This window comes from Pleurodeles waltl, chromosome 3_1, assembly GCF_031143425.1.
Source record: "Pleurodeles waltl isolate 20211129_DDA chromosome 3_1, aPleWal1.hap1.20221129, whole genome shotgun sequence".
Taxonomy (NCBI): domain Eukaryota; kingdom Metazoa; phylum Chordata; class Amphibia; order Caudata; family Salamandridae; genus Pleurodeles; species Pleurodeles waltl.
Window position 1 is genome coordinate 1691234318 of NC_090440.1, and position 17846 is coordinate 1691252163.

Consider the following 17846-nt stretch of genomic DNA (forward strand, 5'->3'; position numbering starts at 1 on the left):
GTTCAACGGAGGTCAATGAAAGTGACAATTCAATCTTAATGAATAATAGTAGGGATAGATGTTTATCAACGCTCTCCCAATTCCCTCCCCTCTCCCTGTATGAACTCACCGCTCTTTTTAGGAAAATCAAATCCAGATCTCCCCTTGATCAGGCACTTCAGAGAATTCTTGCTCTTGAGCCTAAAATAATTTCCGTATTTTGTTGAAGATGGTTCCCCTCTCCTTGGAGACAGGCATGGTGCCCCCATCCTGGAAGCGTGTGATGGTCAGAACTGACTTAAAAGAAATCCAACCTTGATCCCGCCTGTTTGGGGAATTTTCACACAATTTCCCTGCTCCCAGGCATAAGTAAAGTGGCAGAAAAACAAGTGAATAGATATCTGTCAGAATTCCCGGAAGCCAATTCCTTCCTGCCTCACATGCAAAGGGGATTCTAATCTAAGCATTGCATAGCGACTGCCTTCTGGCTGTGGTGGTGAAGGCTAAAAAGACGGGACCAGGGGGCTACGGTGGCCATTGTACTCTTGGATCTCAGAGTGGCCTCCAATACTGTTGATCAGCCTACAGTTCTAGATAGAAAAAACTTTTCAGGTCTTTGACAAAGACTGTTAATTGGAAATCTTGTCCATCACCTGTGGGGTCCAGCAAGGGACCTCACTTAGTCCTACACTATTTAACATAAACCTGCTACCATTGGTGGACATTATAGCTCCCTTTGGGGTCTCTATAGTCTCCGATGCTGATGAAAACCAGTTGGTTTTCTCTTTGATCTTGGACTCGGATTCCCTAACAGCCACATTGGACCTTGCCTGGAGCAGGCAGCCAGCTGGATAGACAAGTCTTGTTTAAACCTCAACTGAGCTAAAACAAAATTTATGATTCTTGGGTACAACCCCTCTATCCAACAAGGTCCGGACTGGCCTCACCAACCCCAACCTCCAAGGGTGTCATAAAAAGCTGGGGGATGTAGCTCAAAGATACTTTTGCAATGGAAGCATTGGTCACTAAAATCTCAGGCAATTATTTTGGATTGTTATGGATGTTGCACAAGAGTCTGCGATTGCTCCCCCAGACCTTCAGATGGGTGGTGGTTCAGGCTCACGTTTTCTCTCGCCTGGATTATGGCAATTCACCTTTCCTAGGGTCCCTCAAGGGAGTTACCCTGAAATTACAAATTGTGCAAAATACAACCACACACATGTTACTTGGAACTCCTAGATCTCAGTCAGCCAGCCAGGGCCAGAGATCTTCATTGGCTCCCCATTGGTGAAAGAACAGAATTCAAGTCATTGTGCATCTCCCACTGAGTTATACCGGGCCAAGGCCCACCTATCATACACCAGTTTGTTTGCCCCTTACACCCTTAATAGATCACTTCGATCTTCGAACCTCCATCTGGCTATGGTCTCTGCTATTAAAATAGCCAGCAGTGGTGGACAGTCATTTAGTTTCAATGCAGCTAAGCTCTGAAATTCTGTTCCCATGACCATCAGAGTTATAGACCATAAGCTACGCTCTAGAAAAGCTATTAACACCTGCCTCTTCAGATAGCCATAGGCCCTCATTATGAGTTCGGCAGGCACAAGCCGCCCGCTGAACTCATCCTGCCGCAAGACCGCCAGTGCAGTCATGACACCGCCGGCCCTATTATGTGTTCATCGCCGGGCTGGTGGGCGGATACAACGTTTCCACCCGCCAGAGCTGCAGTGAACAGGGCCTTTACATTGACACTGGTTCCTAATGGAGCAGGCGGCAATGTGGCAGTGCGGCGGGTGTAGCAGCACCCTTTGCGCATTCCACTGCCCGTAATTCAGGCAGTGGAATGCGCAACAGGGCTGTGCATGGGGGTCCCAAGTACATGGGCAGTGCAGGGGCCCCCAGGAGGCCACCCCGAGTCACCCATTCCGCCAGCATTTCCCTGGCGTTGTAAACCGCCATGAAAAGGCTGGCCGAAGGGAACTCATAATCCTCAGGGTGGCGCTGCATGCAGTGCCACCCTAGAGGATTACAAACGCCCAGACTGCCAGGCTGCCGGAAGCCTGGCAGAGGCAGCTTTCGAACATGGCGGGTCCGCCATGTTCATAATATGGTGTGCGACCACCACAACCATAGCAGTCCGCCTCCCCCCCCCACTGTGAGTCTGTCGGTCCCAGGACCGCCAGACTCATAATGGGGGCCTTAGTCTTTTAAGTATCTTCCTCGTTCTAGCATGGTGCAACTTCTCCTAACCAGCACTGGGATGCCTCCGGGTCACCATGCACTATACAAATCTAATGGTATAATGTAGTTTGTGCTTTCTTTTACAGCCTTGGTACAACATTTGTATATGGAAGCCTGTCGCCTGTCAGGATGGGGCAACTGCTCTCCGACAGCTAAGTGACATGGGAGGGGCACCTAGCAGGGTTGTCCCTTCTCTCCCTTACTTTTTGCACCAGCACTGGAGCAATTGGCTGTGCTGTTACGGCAGGAGATGGGAGGATGGGCCATCTCGATGGGGGACAGAGAGCACATTGTCTTGCTCTATGCAGAGGACTCACTTGTATATTTGCACTTACCCAGGGACTCAGTCCCAGCCTTCATGAGACATGTAGAGGTGTTCTGAAAGATACTGAGACTCCGGATCAACAGGTGGAAAAAAAACCTATTGTTCCTGATGGGGGTACTGACTACTACTCTGTGTAGCCATCTGCTGAAGATCAGTTTCCACTGGGAAACTCAAAGATTGCGGGTTATGGCAGCACAACAGAACCGTCACAACATAGACCGGGTGGTGTAAGGTCTTCATGGGTACATTCGGCTTGGGAACATGCTACTTCTTTCTGTTAAGGGCAGAGCAGCTATTGCCAAAATGGTGATCTTACTGCACTGCTTCTATAGGGTACAGAATTCCATGTGCCCGATACCATCTGGGGATTTCAAGAACCTAGACAACTTGCTCACTTCACTGGTCTGGGCAGGTCACCGAAGCCGAATGGCATTACAAAGCTTAAAAAGAGACATGATAGAAGGAGGGTTGGCTCTACCTCATATGCAGCATTATTATTAGGCAGCGCACCTGCAGTATGCAGCAGTGTGGCTTGCTGACTCGTAACTGAGGATAACGTCTGCTGGGTGGCACTTTTGGTGACAAGACATTGCAGCACCTTCTTCTGAGGGGCGGGAGGACTGATAGCCTGCTTCCCTATCTAATCCAATAGACCGCGGCTATTTGGGAGGAGGTGGTCACATAAGTGATTCGTAGAGCACCATTTGAGCAGGGATTCCCGATATGGGGTCTCCAGCCCTTTCATACTATAGATGCTGACACCTCTATGGAGCATTGGGGGAGGGGTGGCTGCCTTCTAGCAGCCAACTAATACCCTGGATAGGTTTTTCTATTTTTTCAGGAGGCTCAAGACACCTTCTAGGTGGATGCATGTAGGAAGATGGTTCTTTATAAACTACACCAAAAAGAGGTTCACTGAGTAAAGAATTCAAGCAAACCCCAGATGAATTACAGAGGCACAGATGCCACCCCAAATGCTCTTTTGTGGTAGTGTGGGCGAGCAGTTAGGCATAACAGGGGGTAGTGCTAAGCATGTATTGCACACACAAAAGCAGTAAAGCGAGACACGCACTCCATAAAGAAATCAGACACGATTTATAAAAATAAAACATACTTTTATATAAATTATGATACCAAGATCATCGAAATCGGGTGAGTCCTTTGAGTTATGAATTTTTACAGTTTTCAAAAGTTGACAGTGCAATTTTTGGAACGGTAATGTTATCTTGTGGGGGAAAAACATGCTGCATGTGGGTACTTAGCAGCGACTTACAGTATCCATCTTCTATAGTTAAAGTGAGTAAGTATGGGGCAAGGTCCAAGACAGCACAGACAAGTCACTTCAGGAGGTAATGGGACATCCAAGTGCGAAGTGCTTTTCAGCATTGGGTGCCCTAAAGTTATCCTATGGAAAAGAAACATATACTGCGTTCGGGCACTTAGCAACGACCTACAGGACTGTTCTTCTGGAGTTAAAGTGAGTGTGGTGCAAGGTCCAAAGTAGCCCCCAAACAGGTCACTTCAGGAGGCACGGAGGCAACCGGGTGCAGAGGTGCTTTCAGACTCCGTGCCCTAATGTCATATGGGAAAGAAACAGACTCTGCACAGTAGTACTTTGCAATGACTTATAGGACTGCTCTTTTTGACTTGAGGGAAGTAGGCAGCAAGGTCCAAGGCCACACCAACAGTTCACCTTCTGTGGGCTCTGGGGCATGCGGGTGCAGAGGTGTGTTATGGCATCAGATGTCCCATTCACTTCAATGGAGATCAGTCTGGTCAGAAAGAGGCTGTAAAGCAGGGACAAGGTGGCCAATCCGGGGGAACCCAAAGGGGGGAATCGACCCTTGAGATCCTTGGGCACGTAGGGATACTGTTGGCCCATTTCTTCTCGGGCTGTAGACCTCCGTGTAGTGGTGTCTTTGGCATCTGCTTCTGGTGCAGGGGATACCTGCGATTTGAGGGGATGCCTTCAGAAAGAAGCTGCTGGCGGCGTTGGCAAGTCGCTTGTTGGCAAGCCCAAGCTGGGAAATGGCTCAGGAGAGCCTGGGGACCAGCCTGGCACCGTTGGCCCACTTCAACTCAGGCTTGGGGGCATGGGTGCAGTGGTGCTGTCCGGTGTCATGTTTTGGTGGTCCGGCATCCTTGTGATTCCTCTTTGGTGCCTGTAGGGTGCAGGAAAGCAGCTCTCCTATTTCATAGGAGATCCTGGTTACTTCTCGAAGTGCTGGCGGTCCCCCCAGGCTTTTTGAGGCAGAACAGCCAGCAGCAGTAGGAGTCGTCTTTGGCGACACTGTCGAGGACAGAAGACAGGACAGCGGGGTTGGGGTCAAGTCAGTTGCTGCTCCTCAGTTCTTTTTGCAGCTCTTTGCGACATTCTTCTGTAGTCTTCTGTAGTCCAGTGAATCTGAGGTCCTGGCATCAGTGGGTCCCCTAAATACTTAATTTAGGGGCATTATGGGGAGTGAAGGGTAGTAGCCAATAAGCTACTTACCCCTGGGCTCACTATCACCCTGCCCCAGAATTCCTAATTCCACCACACACAAGATGGTGGAATTCCTAAGGCTGTGTTCATTTCAGGCTGGTCACCCCAGAGGTGTGTTCAGCCTGCAAATGCAACACGTCTCCTGCATAGCTAATTGTCTCACCTGTCCAGGTGCCAAATGGGTCTTGGGGTCGGGGGGGGTCACCATCTCCCTTCTGAGGGAAGCAAGATCTACATACCAAGGGCAGTGGGCTTCTTTGAAGCTTCCCTGCCTTGAAATGCAGATTTGCAGGTCATCATGTTGGGATGGGTCTGTTAACACCCATACCAGAGCAGGCTTTGTTCCTGACTGCCCGAGAGCAAAGGCTCTCAGCCGTGGGGGTCAAAAACTCATTTGTGGTGGCAGAATAGTGGAAACTAGTCAGTCAGCCCACCAGCAGTTGGTAGGTTTTCAGGCAGCACCTCTAATGTGACCTCTGGGTGCATGGATGACTAAATCCATCCTTGGAATCAGTGAGGGTTTATTAATACAAGATATTTAGTACCAAACATCCCTATTTTCAGTGAAATCATCATGTAGCTGGGGAACTCTTATTGAATGGCTTCCCTGTTCACTTACTATGTCTAAGAATCGACAAAGACACAGTAGGGGCATATCTGCCCATGCAGATATGCCCTCACCTGTAATATAATGCAACCTGCCTTAGGGCTGTAAAGCCTGCTGTAGGTGTGACTTCCATGTATTACAGGCAGTCTTAGGGGACATGGCACACAAGTGTGTGCCATGTAGAGGTTTCACTTTTTGGAGCACCTAGTCCCACAGCCTACAGTGTCAGCCTGTATGAGTTTTCTTCTGTGTCCCTTAGAGTGGCACAAGCTGTGCTGCAGCTCTTGGGGGCTCCTCTTTAGTATCCCTGCCCTCAGTACCAGAGACACCATTTACTAGTGAATTACAGAGGTGCTAAAGGGCCAGGCCACTTGGGGATAAAGTGACCAGCTGTCTTGTTTTGGGGAAGGAACACTAGCACTGGGGACCTAGTTAGCAGTAACCCAGTGCACTTCAGTCAAAGTTGCATCAAACACCAGGCAAAACGTGGTGGGCTTCTGCCACCAGAACCCAGTTTCCTACAGTGCAGGCCAATTCTTGCAATATGCAAAATTACAAAGTGTCTCTCAAGAGCTTTGGGTTATGTTCCCAGCTGCGCCGGCTCCATCCCACTCTCTGGGTTGGCTCTTAAGCTGGGGGGAGGGTCAACATTAAATCACACTACTATATCAGGCACTTGGGAGTGATTTGGCCCAGCCACCATTGCGAGAACGGAGGGCATGGGAACAGGCCCATTCATTTTAACTATCTTCACTTGACATATGTGATCCCTCATGTACTAAGCAGGATCTAATTCAATCGTGAGCCTGTATGTCCTGGCATGGTTATTTTAGCATTCTATAAAGGAACATTATTTTACTGTGGGCCTGAAGCCTGTGACCTTTTACCTAGTTACATTTTGCTTTTATTATTTTAGCAAAGCTTAATTTTAATGGAGATGTTTTTTATCCCTTTTATCGGTTGTCCTTCCTTGCATAATCTGTTATTCATCTCTTTGCATGACATTTGTCATCCTTTGCTCAACACAAGGCAGTACACAAGGTTTACTGGGTATTGCCGGTTCAAATGGAAGACTGTCTACCCTACACGGAAAAATATGTGTTGTCACATCAGGGAAGTTCCTAGAACAACAGATATGTTATTATAAAACATCACACTGCCCACATGATGTTAGAGGGGACATTCCAGACAGTTTGCCATCTTATACTGCACATCGTCGCAGTTTCTGCTGAAACCTTTTGGTTCCTCTTCATCTACGTGAGAAGGCTCTCAGCAGACCAACAGACCTCTTTTTTCCCCTTTGCAAAGGTATGGGGGTTGCAGAGAAGATGAAGCATATTGGGGGGAAGTAGTCCCACAAATTGAGGCGGCAACTAGACTCCAGACTGAATTGATGACAAGGTATTGGCTGACATTGCAACATGTGCTGGAGTGATTTCATAACCATGGGGCTTTCAGTACTGAAAGTCTGGGCTTTAGCTTTAAGGAAGTTGGTGTATAGTTCCTCGACTGCACATGTTCTTTTCTAGGGATTTGAATTCCAGGTGTGTCTTTATGAGGTCCAATATTTGTATGTTCGCTGTCCTGATATTCATTATTGTAATGTGCCTCTTACTGTTTACTGGATTTCGTTGGCACCGCAGATGCTGGGAGTTTTTTGTATATATGTATATGCTTCCCCTTTGTGCCACAGTTACTTTTTCTCAATGTACACATGCAAAATCTAAAATAAAGGTTTTAAAGAATGAGCAGGTGACAGTCAAATTGTTACATGATAAAATACTGCATTTTGAGTTTATCAACAAAAAATCTTTATAAACCAGGAAGTAAACAATCAGCAGAATTTATATACCGTGGCATAGATCACAATATACAGAACAGCCTGCACCACAAATACACGTTTTCAAAGATGCTTCTCTAAAGAGAAAAAGAGCACATTGGATCAACTAACACACATGCAAGGAAAAAGAAATGCAGCAGAAGACAGCCATTATATATTATATGGCTAGGAGCAGCGAGCAGTGGTACAACAGGCCATTCAATCTTTTAGGAGATTCATAGTGATCAGGGCAGGCAATGTTACAATAATGCACTACCCAGACAGGAGGAAGATTTTCAATCCCTGCAACATTTGATGTTTGGAGAGCAGTGCGGTAACTGGCAATTAAGAAAAAAGTGGATTCTGTGGTTCTAATAAACTATGACATATTTCCAGACCAAACTTCTGAATGGCACGAATATGCAATGCATGCCAATCAATAACAGACGTCAGGGTACACTTTTTCCCTATCAGGAGATTATGAGACAGGAACAGGCCATCACTAGACAGAGCAAGAATATAAAAAATACAACATACCAGAGCAACTGCTGATGAAAATATTGAACCTTCATTTGATGCATCGACTGCTCTTTGAGCCACTGCAACCTACAAAAAAATCTCAAGTTAAATTCATGTGCATGACCGAATAAGCTTACAGAAGAATCATACAGCTGAGACTGAGCTTCCTTTGTAGTGTGGGGATTCCAGTTTTGTAAGGGAAGAGATTCAAGCAAGCTTACGAAGTAAAATATTTAGCTAAGAACAGTGTTATTGTTAATGTAGTGCAGTGAAAATTTCAGTTGAATGGTAAAACAAATTGGTTTGTTATATTACCCAAAGTCTACAGCAAGAATACCTCCAAAATACAAGAAAATAAGCAGAGAATGTATTGGTAAAATTACTAACTGAAGGTGCAGGCCACTTTACAAGTGGTTTAATAAGCATTTCATTTAATACTATCTGGTACTAAATAAAGTCAACTGATGAATAATGTACTTGCATATATCACATTTTTTACGGTCCACAAACATACCAAAACCATAATATTAAGAGGTCATCAGCAAACTATAATTTATACCTCTTAAATTCACATAAAATATATCTGCTATGGCAGTTGTCCATCACCAGCATTGTTCAATAAAAAAAACATAGACCACCAAATGAACAGGCACAGAATAACTGGAGAGATCAGTCACACACTGATGGACAATGCAGAGGACGTCAATATAATCCACCACTGCTGGTCCCAAATATCTATACATTCGGACCATTACTTTACATCTCACAAAGACACTCTGATAGGAGATGATGACAAAAATGCTCATCCCAACAGTTCTCTCCACTTCTGTCTACCTCCAACCATGTCAACTCAGAACTACAACTATATACAAAAGTTCAGATAGGACAACCCAGTACAATAGCCAATTAAGCAGAATATATCATATACCGCAAAAGGACCTGTAAAGCTGTTCAAAGCTACCAGCATACTGAAAACCATAAAGCTGGACGTCTGTCCCTCACATTTCATCATTCACCACGCTGCTACGGGTGAAGTCCCATAACACGATCAGGGCTGCTGAGTGGTCATCACGCACAACATGGAAACACTTTTCACATAGGATCAAAACAAAGATGACATCCTTCAACCACACACCCTAAATGGTTTAGAAATCAACCTATGCAGGCAAGCGCTTCAATGGCCCGCAGAAGGGTAGTAAGTGCTATATATATGCTGTAGAAAATCAATATAAATACAGTTGACAGCGATCTTGTTAATAGGTAAAGCAGTTCAAAGGTATACTTTTAAAGCCAAGTTTACATACATGGGTCAAGATTCAAGGGGAGTAAGAATAGGAGAGCAAATGCACTGATGATGGAAGAGAGTAATATCAAGCTTCAGGAGGAGGAATGTTACTGCAGAAAAGCTACAGTGGCACCAAGGTACTTCAAAAAAGCTTCTAGAAACTAACAGTAATTTTCTAAAGACTTGCGAAACTTGGCACAAGGGACTTGAAGCAAGCTTCCTAAGGTTAGCCAGGACATACAGCACAGTTCATGAGGAACCAAGACTGGTAGGAAAGGTGGTATTCTCACCTGGTGTAAGACACTCCTAGGTTTCCAGCATGGCCCAGCTGTAGGATGCCCTTGGCAAGGAGGTCTCTGTTAGGTGGAGACACAGCACTTGGAAGCAGTGCTTTCAGCTTATCTTTGTGATCCATACAACATGGGGCTGCAGGGAACGCTCTCATCTGACGCCTCAACTTCTTCCTGGCCACCACTACCATTCTCCATCTGAAAAGATTAAAAATAGCGCAAAGGGTATATCAACTTATACAGGTATGAGACATCAGAGCTAATGTTGCACAGCAGGAACTGATTTAACCAGGCAAAAGCAACTAACAAGTAGCGCAGAACCGATTTGCAGGATTTTACTCAACCTGCAGTCCACTGGAAATGCTGTAAGGGAAGAAAACAGCAGGGTATTGTAGGCTCAAACACAAACATACCCACAGTGAAGGACAATATAGTAAATATAGTCAGGAAACACCACAAAATTCCAAAATGATAATCACCACACAGCCAATGTCACTTCATGGACAACAGCAATCAGATAAGACAGAGGTATAACATCAATGTCATCACTCCCAAGGTCATTATAGGGAAGGAAAGCCAACTCTCTGACAGCAAACCAAACTCACACCCAAGACATTTCACAGAGTACAGTCAAAGTTTGGGACTGCGCTACAGCTCCATCCTCATTTAACTCCGGCGAAGTATCCTTCTTTGAATGTCGAGCTCTGAAAGCAGCAGCAATAGATATCAGTCAACAGGTTTGGAAGAATTACATACAATGAAACAATTTCGCTCACAACATACAGATTAGAAAAGGCTGATATTAAGTAAATACTACAAAAACAACAAGGTGACAGATGGAATGCTTGAACTAATTTCAGCCACTGGCAATGGCTCGGGCCCATACCCATCCATCTTTTTTGCCCAGGGTCAAGATTGATTTGCATATGACTGGGTCCAAACTAGAATGGCGTGGCGAGCAAAAAAAAAAAAATGGATTTAGGCCCACATCTGTGACTGGGGGGTGAATGTTTGACATAGTTCAGCATTCCGTCCATCATCTGTTATTTTTGCATTTGCCAACCCATGTGGGAAGGCTATGCCCAGACATAGGTCTATGTTCGCTATGCCACTGGATTCAAGCTAGCCGGGCTGATGAGTGGTGATACCCCAAAACCAGTCCCAGGATGCTTGTTTCGGGTCCAGTGTGGACCTGGCCTGGCAGTTTGGACTGAGCTTTTCCCATAGGGACCAGGATCAAGACTGATTTGCATGTGGCTAAGTCCAAACTGAAAAATTATGGATTTAGGCCCAGATCTGTGGCTCAGGGTCAATGTTTGACATTGTTAAGAATTCCGTCCATCATCTCTTCTGTTTGCTTTAACCCCTCAGGTGCCCTGGATGGGATGCAACGGTTACATCCTGGGCAGCACCGCTCGGGTCCCCGGGATGTAACTGTTACGTCCAGATAGGGGCCCTCGGGGGAAGCACTAGTGCTCCCCCCGGGGGCCTTGCACCCCACCTCCCCTGGGCAGGGATGGAAGGGGAATCGCTTGACCTTGCCCCCCACCTGACCCCCCCCCCCCCATGGCATGTGATGACATCAGCACATGATCGCGCGCTGACTTCATCAGAGGCCTATTTTAGGCCATTTCTGCTCCCACTGGAGGCAGATCAGTCTATTTCTATTAGCAATGGAAGAAACGACTTAGGCACCAGGGATTGGTGTGTGCGTGTGTGTATGTATGTCTGTGTTTTGTTTGGGGGGCAGCTCCCTTGGGCAAGGGTCGCTCCCCATGGGGGCAAATTACTGTTGGCGTATCGGCCTATTTTTGGAAGGCCCATCTGCCCCCAAAGGGGGCAGAAAGCCCACCAGAGAACAGGGAAGATTTTTTTTTTTCAAAATAAGAGGGTGGGGCTATGGCCATAACCCACTACAACTAAATGGGGCCTAAGTTGTTCTGCCCACCAGTGGGCAGATTGGGCAATTACCCCCGATCCACACCCCGGGGGGGGGGCAGAAAGTCTACTAGATGCCAGGGGATTAAAAAAAAAAAAAAAATGCGGTGGTGGCTACTAACCAGTATGGGCATGGTTATGCCCCCACCCCAACTGAAGGGGGTAACAGTCTTTCGGCTCTCTCCCCGCACACTAAAACATCTTATCCCATGGCAAGCAAGAGGACCCTTGATTATTTTGGGTTTTGGTTTTACATTTGGGCCATGAGAGATTGGCTAACTCTCAAAATAGTCCCACTTAGAATAGTTAGGGCTGCACTTTTTGGACTTTGGGACGCTGCCATGTAGAAAAATCCACAAGACCTAGACACATCTGAAAACTAAACATCTGGGTGAGTCCAGGGTGGTGTGCTTCATGTGCACCCCACACCATTGTCTTACCCACAATGCCCTGCAAACCTCCAACTTTGCTGGAAATCACAAATTTTTGCCACATTTTTGTAATGGAACCTTCCAGAATCTGCAGGAATCCACAAAATTCCTACCACCCAGTATTGTCTCATCTATACCGATAAAAATTCTGCCCCACTTGTCAGCCTAAAAATGTTTTTTTTCCAAACTGCCCTTTTGGACCCGCTTTGGTATCCCCTTAATTTCAACATGTTTTTGGCTCTTCCCTGTCACAGGCACTTGGCGCACCTACACAAGTGAGGTATCATTTTTACCGGGAGACTGAGGGGAACGTTGGGTGGTAGGAAATTTGTCCCGGTGTGGTGATCTTACACAGAAATGTGGGAAAAGGTGATTTGTTTTTTTTTTAGCTAAATTTGAGGTTTGCTGAGGATTCTGGGTAGGAAAACACTGGGGGGATCCACGCAAGTCACACCTCCCTGGACTCCCTCAGGTGTCTAGTTTTCAGAAATGTCTGGGTTTGGTAGGTTTCCCTAGATGGTTGCTGAGCCCAGGACCAAAGATGCAGGTGAATCTCCACGCGCCACCGCAAAAACAGGTAGTTTGGTATTTGATCATTTTAGCCTACACAAACAAGTAAGGTACCATTTTTATCGGGAGACTTGGGGGAACGCTGGGTGAAATAAATGTGTGGCTCCTCTCACAATACAGAACTTTCTGTCATCTTGGATTCCACTAGATGTCTAGTTTTAAAAAATGCACAGGTTTGGTAGGTTTCTTAAGGTGCCGGCTGAGCTAAAGGCCAAAATCCACAGCTGGCATTTTTCAAAAAATAGCTCTGTTTTCCAGGAGAAAATGTGAAGTGTCCTCTTTGTGTTTTGGAGCATTTCCTGTCACGGGCAGTAGGCCTACCCACACACGTGAGGTACCATTTTTAATCGGTAGACTTGGGGGAGGGTGTTGGGTGGAAGGAAATTTGTGGCTCCTCTCAGATTCCAGAACTTTCTGTCACCGAATTGTGAGGAAAAGGTGTTTTTGGGGCCAAATTTTGAGGTTTGCAAAGGATTCTGGGTAACATAACCTGGTGAGAGCCCCACAAGTCACCCTATCTTGGATTCCCCTAGGTGTCTAGTTTTCAAAAATGCGCAGGTTTGGTAGCTTTCCTTAGGTGCCGGCTGAGCTAAAGGCCAAAACCTACAGCTAGGCACTTTCCAAAAATAGCTCTATTTTCTTTGGGAAAATGTGATGTGTCCACGTTGTGTTTTGGGGCATTTCCTGTCGCGAGCATTTGGCCTACCCACGCAAGTGAGGTACCATTTTTATCGGGAGACTTGGGGGAACACAGAATAGCAATACAAGTGTTATTGCCCCTTGTCTGTCTCTACATGTTTTCCCTTCAAATGTAAGAGAGTGTGTAAAAAAGACGTCTATTTGAGAAATGCCCTGTAATTCACATGCTAGTATGGGCATCCCGGAATTCAGAGATGCTTCTCAACACCTTATCTTGTGCCCATTTTAGAAATACAAAGGTTTTCTTGATACCTATTTTTCACTCTTTATATTTCAACAAATGAATTGCTGTATACCCGGTATAGAATGAAAACCCACTGCAAGGTGCAGCTTAATTATTGGCTCTGGATACCTAGGGTTCTTGATGAACCTACAAGCCCTATATATCCCCTCAACCATAAGAGTCCAGCAGACGTAAAAGTATATTGCTTTCAAAAATCTGACATCGCAGGAAAAAGTTACAGAGTAAAACGTAGAGAAAAACTGCTGGTTTTTTTTCACCTCAATTTCAATATTTTTTTTATTTCAGCTGTTATTTTCTGTAGGAAAACCTTGTAGGATCTACACAAATTACCCCTTGCTGATTTCAGAATTGTGTCTACTTTTCAGAAATGTGTAGCTTTCTGGGATCCAGAATTGGTTTCACACCCATTTCTGTCACTAACTGGAAGGAGGCTGAAGGCACAAGAGATAGTAAAAATGGGGTATGTCCCAGTAAAATGTCAAAATTGTGTTGAAAAATTGGTTTTTTTTTATTCAAGTCTGCCTGTTCCTGAAAGCTAAATGGATGAAGAGCAGCTGCCTCAAACTCAATTCCGACAAGACGGAAGTCCTCTTCTTCTTTGGCTCCACCCCCTCCGCAAGGGATGACTCCTGGTGGCCTGCCACTCTCGGAGCCTCTCCGACTCCCACCGACCACGCACGCAACCTAGGATTCATCTTGGACCACTCGCTATCCATGACCCAGCAAGTCAACGCCATCTCCTCCTCCTGCTGCTTCAACACCCGTCGCATGCTCCGAAAGATCTACAAATGGATACCCACTGAAACCAGAAGAACAGTCACCCAAGCCCTCATAAGCAGCAAGCTGGGCTACAGCAATGCCCCCTACGCAGGAACCACGGGCAAACTCCAGAAGAGGCTGCAACGAATCTAGAACACCTCCGCATGCCTCATCCTGGACATCCCCCGCCACTGCCACATCACAGACCACCAGAAAAACCTGCACTGGCTCCCAGTCAACAAGAGAATCACCTTCAAACTCCTCACCCATGCTTACAAAGCACTGCAGAACACTGGACCAGAATACCTCAGACGACTCTCCTTCTACACTCCGACCCGGCATCTCGGCTCTGCCGACCTCACCCTCGCACCCGTCCCACGCGTCAGCAGAACTACAACAGGCGGTAGATCACCTCGCTGCCAATACGTGGACCACTCTTCCCACCCACCTGCGCCAGACCAAAGACTTCTTTACCTTCAGGAAACTTCTCAAGACCTGGCTGTTCGAGCAGTAGCAGCACCCCCCCCCCCACTTCCTTCTCCCTCCCCGCCTCAGCACCTTGAGACCCTCACGGGTGAGTAGTGCACTTTACAAATTCCTGATTGATTGGGAAGATAGTGATTTTAGCACCGCAAACCCTTTGTTGTTGCCATTTTCAGGGAAAAAAACACAAGCCTTCTTCTGCAGCCCTTTTTCCCATTTTCTTTTAAAAAAAATGAAAGTTTTGCTGTATTTTGGCTAATTTCTTGGTCGCCTTCAGGGGAACCCACAAAGTGTGGGTACCTCTAGAATCCCTAGGATGTTGGGGAAAAAGGACGCATATTTGGCATGGTTGTGTGGACAAAATGTTATGAGGGCCTAAGAGCGAACTGCCCCAAATAGCCAAAAAAAAGGCCTGGCACCTGAAGGGGAAAAGGCCTGGCAGCGAAGGGGTTAAGTAAACACCATTAAACCAAAAAAAAAAAAAAAAAAACGACAATCAACCAATCCTTTATTCGGCTGTTGCCATAAAAGTGCACATCATCAGTTTACAAAAAAAGCAGTAAAACAATACATAATTCATATACATGCTTACATCATAGTTCAATATTTACATCCTTTAAAGGCTTATTAAAGTAACGCCTGCAATTTAAAAACGATTAAAAAAAAGGAAGAAACATCATCATAAGAATCTATTTAATACAAATATCAAAAACTCTTTTACGGCATTAATTTGTTTAACCCTACGAAGCATACTTTTTCTAAATGTTAATGCCCACCGTATAAAATAAATAACTGCACAACAATTGTAATACAACTCTGAGCGCTATAGAAACTGTAAACTGGACTTGAGGGCCTAATGTTTTCTGTCCGCAGAATTGGGCAATTAAATTGTATTTTAGGTAAGCTATAGCGTCTACAAAATAGCATAAAGTGTACTGTAGACTGAGGAGGCATGTCGCAAGGACAACAAGTAAGGTAAAAAAAGAGAAATCCTTGCTGGGGGAAAGCTATTAAAAAGTGCACTATGCATAAACTAAAACGACTAACATAAAATCTATTTTCTGTGTTAGATATTCACACTGGATATGGTCCCAGCCCTACAGTCGTGGAGATCAGAGGCCATATCATAGTAGAATCCACTGATTGTACATGGGTCATCCGAAGTTCATATCTACGTTTGAAAAAACTTTTTTTTTAACGTAGGTCTTGGAGTTTTTATCTATTATGTCAGGGGAATAAGAATTATTTGGGATCCCCAATTCAGAAAATACTTGTGTGACATAAGATAACCAGGGAACCTTGTCCATGTTATCCAAGGTGATAGAGTCCTTGAGTAGCAAACATGAAAAATTGGCATGGACCAGGAATGTACCAAGTCTTCATCCAGAGAAGTAAATATGCTAATCTGACAGATTCCTCCATGTAGGGGATGCCTAGTTCTGAGTGTAAAATGTAACTTGCAGTACTCTTGGGAACAGACAGCAACCTTCCTAAGAATCTATTTTCTAAAGTTTGCAGGTTCCCAGAATTAATATATGCCCATGCTCCGCATAGGAACCCACAGAAAGACATTTGCTTCTGTAAAGCTGGATCCTTTCGTTAATAAGTGTATAGCTAAGCTGTTCCGCAACCCTGAAAATTGCTTTCAAAGCCCTTGGAAAATTCTGTGCACTTTTATTTAATAGGCTAACCCCTTTAAAAATAGAATAAAAGATGATACCTACATAATTTTCGTTTTTAATCTTAGTGACTGTGGTCCCTTCTATCGCATAGGTCTTGGATGTAGTATTTTTGAGGCCGCTAATCATAACATAGGATTTCAAGTAATTAACTTTTAAGTTAAAAGCATTCATAAAAGTGATAAAAGAATCTAATAAGATTTGAATACTTTTGCTGTTTGTGCCATGAAGACTACATCATCTGTATGTAGAAGAACAAGAACAGGGCAGAACAAAAAGTAGGTACTAGTGGAATCAAAATCTGCACTCCACAGAAAAGAAATTGCAGATAGCATGGTGGGAAGAATTGTCCTAAAAACAAACAGTGAACTTGGTGCTGGTCAGCTAACAAAGCCCTATTACCAGAGCTTGTATCATATTGGTCGACAAGAGACCGATATAAACAACTGAACAACAAATACCCTCCACACACAAATAGGTCAATAAGTTCATAGTCGTAAGTGATCCATTACAGTAAGAATGCGTAGAAGACTGTGTGTAATTGAGATCCTTTTGTTGGCGTTTCAAACAGATCCTCAACAGCCGACGTGTTTCGTCACCAAAAATATCCAGTAAAACTCACTTGGCATAGTAGAAGGAACATGGCGGTTCCCTGCCTGAAGCAAATCCTTCCCCATTCATACTAACTCGTCATGCAAACCGTTACTATAAAACAGGAATAAAAAAGGTGCTAAAATGCATCCCTGCCTGACCTCTCGATTAGGAGAACATTCCCCATCCAAGCCATAATGTGCTTTCACTACATTTCCGCAGTGCAAACACCTAAGTAGGATCAGCTTAGAGTTATCAACACCCATTTTTCCTATCAAGTCCAATAATTTCCTCGGTTCTCCATGTTAACAACACAGGAGAGATCAATAAAATACATCAGTAATGGACCACTTCTGGCTTTGCCATAATTCCTAATTAATGGGGATACAATTAGCAACTGTTCTACTGTTCCAATACTATGGCGGACACCATATTGGACTTCTGAGAAATACAAATTGTTGTGTACTGACCAATTCTTGAATGGTTAGAAGATTTGCCACAGAATCAAAAAGTAATATGGGACAATAGCAATTTGATTGACTACCATCCACCTTTTCGAAGATTGGGACTATTATTAATTCCCTCTATGATCTTGGCAGATCACCCTTTATTGCAGCCCGTAAAACACTGGTGATTATTGATGCCCATAAAGGAGTGTTTTGCCTAAAAATGTCAATAGGGGGCTTTGTCTACACGGAAACATAAAATAGCTTTTGACACATCATTTATAACAATTGTATTACTTAAATTGAGTGTGCTATTAGGAATAAAAATTGGTAGATTTGGGTGGGCAGTCTGGGACAAGGAAAAAACTCTGTGTCAAACACCTTGGTAAACATCATTACCAACTGTGCAGTGGAGGCGTGACTTTAAATCCTTAGCTTGTTGTGTTCAGTGAAGTATGG

The 17846-nt window shown here is 44.9% G+C and overlaps 1 protein-coding gene across 1 annotated transcript in view; it reads right to left on the reverse strand.

Moving 5' to 3' along the window:
• Window positions 1–17846, reverse strand: part of MCM3AP (minichromosome maintenance complex component 3 associated protein) — a 619735-nt gene that overhangs the window by 263051 nt on the left and 338838 nt on the right. Inside the window, exons 18-19 of the mRNA XM_069225490.1 lie at window positions 9548–9745; window positions 7991–8059 (exon numbers count right to left, since the gene is read on the reverse strand). Coding sequence (XP_069081591.1) covers window positions 7991–8059; window positions 9548–9745 — 267 coding nt within the window. The remainder of the gene's footprint in view (window positions 1–7990; window positions 8060–9547; window positions 9746–17846) is intronic.